General features: G+C 28.0%; 1 protein-coding gene across 6 annotated transcripts in view; it reads left to right on the forward strand.

Moving 5' to 3' along the window:
* LOC136973753 (pre-B-cell leukemia transcription factor 1-like) overlaps positions 1-3,277 on the forward strand; it is a 134,410-nt gene extending 131,133 nt beyond the window's left edge. For 4 of the 6 annotated variants that reach the window (XM_067268503.1, XM_067268502.1, XM_067268505.1 and 1 more), the window contains 2 exons: positions 1,662-1,770; positions 1,877-3,277. In XM_067268503.1, coding sequence (XP_067124604.1) covers positions 1,662-1,770; positions 1,877-1,950 — 183 coding nt within the window. In that variant the 3' untranslated portion in view covers positions 1,951-3,277. The remainder of the gene's footprint in view (positions 1-1,661; positions 1,771-1,876) is intronic. The other 2 variants (XM_067268506.1, XM_067268507.1) reach the window with 1 other exon arrangement.
* The last annotated feature ends 3,044 nt before the right edge of the window (positions 3,278-6,321 follow it).

Consider the following 6,321-nt stretch of genomic DNA (forward strand, 5'->3'; position numbering starts at 1 on the left):
AAATAAAAAAAAGAGGGGGAAAAATGTAATTTTTTTTTCCTTTCAGACCTTCTTCGTAATTTGAATTTTAAAGTGCTTAATTCCGTATGCGAATTGGCTAGTTTCTTCAAATGCTTTTTGGAATTTAAAGAATACCTTCTTCAAATAAACATTGGAAGTAATACTACCAATAAATTTAAATCTGTTTTTTAATCCTTTAGAATTGTTTTTTCCCCTTTTTCCTCCTTCCATCTCCAACTCAAAATGGAGTTGAATGTCAGGAGTGTTCTCAACCGGAATATGACAACTGTTCGGATAACTGGACATTTCCTAATTATCTAAAATTTTTAAATGTTCAGATGGTATCTCTTACAGGAAATTCTTAATAATTTTTTTATATATATATACAAGAAATTAAATTTCAAAAGACGGAAACGATAACTCATGATGACGATACGTATTCTACTGCAAATAATTGAAGTAAAAAGAAGTAACTCGTTAAAATATTATTCTGTTACTATAAATAATTAAATAGAAAAGATAATTCAAGAAATTATTGTTCTATTGATAGACGACATTTGTCTTCATGATTACATGATATATCCGCTCTTATTTCCTGAATTATCCGGAGTAAGAGATTGAATATGATCCTAATCCATTATTATCTCCTCAATTACTTGGATTAACAACAAAATGTTACTCTTATTTACTATTTAATTATCCAGAATAAGAGCTAGAAGATATTCTTATTCATTTTTCCACTTTTAATTATCATAATAAGGAATAGATATGATCCTCATCCCTTATAATCGCCTTACTTATCTTAAGAGTTAGGTTGGTTCGTATTTCTGTGTGTGAAACAAGGAGCAAATTTAGTTTTAACACTGAGATAAATAGAGAAACATTAACTTGTGGAACATATTGTGAATAATATTCTTCGATAATTACCTGTATAAAATGGTATCTTACATTTCGAACAAAGAAAAAGATAACTCGCAAAGATACTAAACTACTATTAAAGGCAATTAAAAAAAGGAAAAGATAAGCGAGAATAACAGATTTAGAAACTAATAAATTTTATTTCGACAGACAGTAAAGAAACGAAAGGGAAAAAAAAAGAAATAACTAAACGTATATCTGCTTAAATCGAACTATCTAATTTAACCAACAAATAGGAATCTAAAAGCCTTCTATTCCTTTTAGCTGATTCTCCTATTGGAAAAAAAAGAAGGCGACATTCAGACTTGTCTCAAAGCTTAAATTGCTCCTTTGTCGACCCTCATTAGTCCCCATAATAGAATTTGGTTTGGAAGCTACCGGTCCTGTTACTCAAACTCTTTGCTGAATGAGCAGAAATTGGAACATCTTCAATGCTGTCCTTTGCTGACTGGCAGTTTCTTTATCGAATTAGGGAATTTTGTCTTCACCCCACGCTGTCTAGGACCGCCTGCTGATTGGCTTGATTGATTGGGTAGAAAGAACTGAAAACTTTTTCAGTTTTTTCTTCTTTCACTTTTTTTATTCTCGTATTTTTTTTATTTATTTGCTCCTATCTCTCAACGAGATTTAAGGCTATACTTGTGCTACTATTATTACTACTCTTTCTAGATTTAGTAATTGATTGTAGCAAGTTAATTTGCTAAATTAATTTTTTTTAATGTGTATCTTTTTTTTTATTATAGGCGAATGCCTTGAGAAGTGTTATAGCTCAGACTGGGGGTTATTCAGATGGTTTGCCTCCTCAGTCGGCTGCAGGAATGTACGACCCTAGCATGCATCAGGTAGATAATCGTATGTTTTACTCATATTTTTGGCTTTAAATTAGCTATTCTAACATTTAATCGTTTAAAAATGAGTATAAAAAATAGCTAAAATTGTTTTTTCTCTATTTTTACAGCCAACCGAACTCCATCCCTAGTAAAGATAAATCGATTTAACGAGAAAATGTATCCAGATTTTTGTCCCACATAAAAAAAAAACTATAAAAATTAGAAGACAAATAAATTCTTAGCTCAAAACTTCCTATCTTTGGATAGGAAGGGATAAAGACAAACTCCAGGTGGGCATTTATAAACGTAAATACTGGAATTTGACACAACACGTGTGCAATTTGTGCGTACTTTAAAGAAAAAAAATTATATATATATTATATATATATATACATATATATAATAAATATATATGTGTGTGTATATATATATATTTAAGCGGATCTAGAGTGCACGTCTGTCACTCTGTCTACCAAAATCAGTGTGATAAACTCCTAAATGGTTACAGCAGTTTCAGCTGTGTGTGTTTAATGTATTGTATATTATTTAGAACGAAAACTAAAAAGAAAAAATATATACAAAAAATTTAAAAAAAATAATAATAATAATATTCACTCAAAAATCTGCAACAAACAAACTGCACTTCTAGAAAAGACATTTCGTCCAAAAATAAACTGAATGGAAAAATGCCACAGGTATAATTTATCAAGATAGACACTCAGGTAATCAAGAACTGAAGACAAAAGAACCGTTGGATATGTGTATAGAATAACCATCCAAAAAATAAGTGTATGGAAGAAGAATAAGAAGAAGAAGAAGAAGAAGTGGAAAAGGAGGAAGAAGATTTAAAAAATAAACAAAACACAAAAAGAAAATTATGTATAAAGAAGACAAATGTGGTTTCTGAGTGGCATTTTCTCCCCCTCCCGAAAATTTTTTGCCATTTCGTCTTAACACCACCAAAGCCAAAGGTTCAAGTGGTTATTATTGTACAAGCTCATCTACATAGAACATTGTACAGAATTGTATTCTGGATGTGTGTCAATTATCTTTGACTTGTTTATCATCAAAAGTTAGCCCCCCTCTATTATAGATGTCACAGTGTTTGCTAAATAGTGCACCAACCATCAACATGATTAAAAAAAAAAAACTTAAGAATAATAATAATAATATGAACTGTACGTTGATTTCTTTTTAATTTCTAATTTCTTTCTATAAATAAATTAGAAATTAGACTGTTTTGTCGCACATTTAGCACTGCCTAGAAGCGAGAAAAAAAAGTTAATAAAAAAAATACGAAAATTATAAAAAAAAAATTCAAGAACTGTCCGAAAGACGAGAATAATTTTTGTAAATATTTGAAATTTTATTAATAGGCAATTTTTGGAAACAGAAAATGGATATTTGTTTCAAATTATTTTTCTTTTTTTTTCTGTTTCTGTTTCATTTATGTGTCTATATATAGCTATTGGAGTGAATTTTTAATTTTAATCCGACACAAATAAAAACATCTGTTACAAAAAAATTTACATATCTGTAACTTTGTTGAGTGTTTATTCTAGAAAAAAAAAAACAAGACTTATTTTATCAAAGATATTTTTACTCTTTATTCTTCAAGGTAAGAAAAAGAACAATTGCTTATTAAAGGTTCCTCTCTATTCCTTGTTTTTTTTTTTTTTTTAATCTAAAATATGTTGCTTTAAAGATAATTTTAACAAAGAAGAATTCTGTAATTGGTCCCACGGATAAAATCCCAGTTGAGATTTACAACCATTCAGACATTTTCTATAATAAATGACGAGCTTGGAAGATTTTGATTTTATTCTTTTCTATAGGAATTTATTCTTTCGGGATTTATACAATTGAAATAACAAGCTTCTTATAAACCAAATAGTTTTATTCAGTTAATAAATATTGAAATAAGAATTTTAAAAAAATAATAATAAAAATAAATAAAAGCTCTTACTTATTTTTTTTTGAAGGATTACGCTGGAAGAAAAGTAACGAGAATTTTTGCATTCAATTTTTTTTTTTTTTTTTAAATATTCGATACAAACTGCTGGAAATTTATTAATTTAAAACGGTATTTACGTAAATGAGAATTTAATTAAAATATTAGTTAATTCGATTTAAATTAAATTAACTAACTCGATTATGATATTTAATTAGTTACCAATGATTAACCTTCAGTTTAACTCGGAGTTGATGCTGAGTTAGTGTATAGTTAATCTGGAATTAACCTACGGTTAAGCTCAATTTAGCTTATAGTTAACGTCGAATTAAACTGTAATTAAAAATGGAGTTAATCTACAGTTAATGCTGAGTTAACTTAAAGTAAGTTAACGCTAAATTATGTATACAGCATTTTAAAAATTGAGTTAATTAATGTATTGTAGCTTAATTAAAACGTAAGGAGATTCGGTTTAAAAAGCCAATCGTTTTATATTAATTTTTGAAAAAATTAAATTAGTTAAAGAATAAGTCATTCTATCAGAAAGTGAAAAGGTTATTTTATCAAGCAATTTTTTTTTTTTTTTTTTTTTTACTTATTTAATTCTATAAGAATTGGCTGAATATAACTCGAAATCGAATTTTTGGAAGAGGAAAAAAAAAAGAAAAAAAAAACAGGAGAAATTGGTGCATGGACCATCGCCCCTCTATTAGCCGATCCAAGCAATGGTGCTGTTATTAGGTCGATTGTTCCTGCACAGAATATTCTTTGGGAATCGAACCCGAAGCGAACCATTCCAGTCAGGATTCGATAAGGACAAAGCTGCTGTTACGCTTCAATGATTTCAACAATATTGTTCGGTTAGCCGTTCACAGATTAGGTACGAGTAGAATTTACTTCACTTTAGACGATCGAAGCATAAGAGAAGAGAAGCAAAGAACTAAAAATAAAAAAAAAGAACCGTTTAGTTTCAACATGGAGATATATATTTAGGAAAATAATTCTTTTTCTCCTTCCTTCCTTCCTCCTCCTCTTCCTCTGATACAAATCCAATAATATCCAGTTATATAAATAATAAATTTTTCGAATTGAAAATATCAAGAAAAAAATTAATTTAAATAAATTATATATATATAATATATAGAGAAGAAACTAAAGTAGCAATAATTTTATAAAAGAGTAAATTTTAGTGAAATAATAATAATAATAATTGATTGAGTTTTGATTAATCTTCTTGAAGGTTTTTCATATTAAAAAGGATCGTCTTAAGAATCGATCTTTAGTTATTAGTCATCCATAAAAAGCAATCCGATCCACATTTAAAATTTAAACCGGAGCAATCAGAAAATGAAATCAATAAGAAGATTAATAGCTACTTTCCTCATATTTCAAGGACAAAAAAGTCATTTTCATTTCTAAAATATAAAAAAAAAAGTTTCCATAGTTACAAATTCACTCTCACTTACTCTTCAAACTTCATTCTCTTTACTCTATCAAATGATAATTATATCTATTTTTAATGTTTTAATACAATAATTATAACTAAATTGTGCTGCAATAGTAACAAAATTAAGAAAAGAAAAAGTTTTTTAATTTACTCATTTCCTTTATGAAATTTACTAACTACTATAATAATAATAATAAGTTAGAAGTGGATTTAATTTGTTACTTTCCCTTCATTATCGCCTGCTACTATGGTAACAAAACATAAATGAATTTAAATTAATTGATTTTTCTTCTTTCCTTGAAAAATATCGCTACACTCTTTATGATATAGCAACAAAATGTAAACCGTTTGATTTAATTTACTAGTTTTGTTTATGGATAATATCTGGACTGTTACTACAGTAATAAATTACAAATGGATTTAATTCATTAGTTTCTTTTAATGTTAGTCTCGCAATTTGCTATTGCAGTAATAAAATATATACAGGTTTAAATTAATTTAGGTATGTATTATTTTCTTGAAAAATGCCATTAATGCTTACTACTATAACAACAGTACATACTCTATTGATTATACGCTAATACTGGCGTATAATATATTTTTTTTTAAAAACTGTTAGTTTCCTTTAGAATTAGTTCTATTTTCTACTGTTGTAGTAACAAAGTACAGATGAATTTAATTTACTTTGCTAACATTAACCACCCTGCTGCTGCTGCTGTTGCTACTACTATTACTACTACAGCAATAAAATATATGCATTTTTATATTTAATTACATAAAAAATTCATTTAGCATATACTAAAAATCTTCATAATTTAAATAAATTACCGCTTGAAACTTTTAAATATATTGAAATATACAAACTAGATACTAACTTAGTAACATAATCACGTAATTTACGGAAATTAAAAGCAAAAAAGTATTATTATTATTATTATTTTGTAACATTTGTATTAGTGTTTACTTTTATGACATAGTTCCAAAATGTTAATGTCGGATTTTTAGGGGTGGGTACTACCTGGCTAAAGGTCAGGAGGTCACCAATGAGAGGTGGAGTCATACCAAACACGTGCCCTTTCGCGCCGCCCTCTTCTGGTTTGGAACAGTTCAACGACACTTCAAAAGGGGGGTGAGGTAAGAGAGCTTACGTTTGCTGTTACGTATAGAAACAACCA

This window comes from Centruroides vittatus, unplaced genomic scaffold (genome assembly GCF_030686945.1).
Source record: "Centruroides vittatus isolate TY-2023 unplaced genomic scaffold, ASM3068694v2 contig_329, whole genome shotgun sequence".
Lineage (NCBI taxonomy): Eukaryota > Metazoa > Arthropoda > Arachnida > Scorpiones > Buthidae > Centruroides > Centruroides vittatus.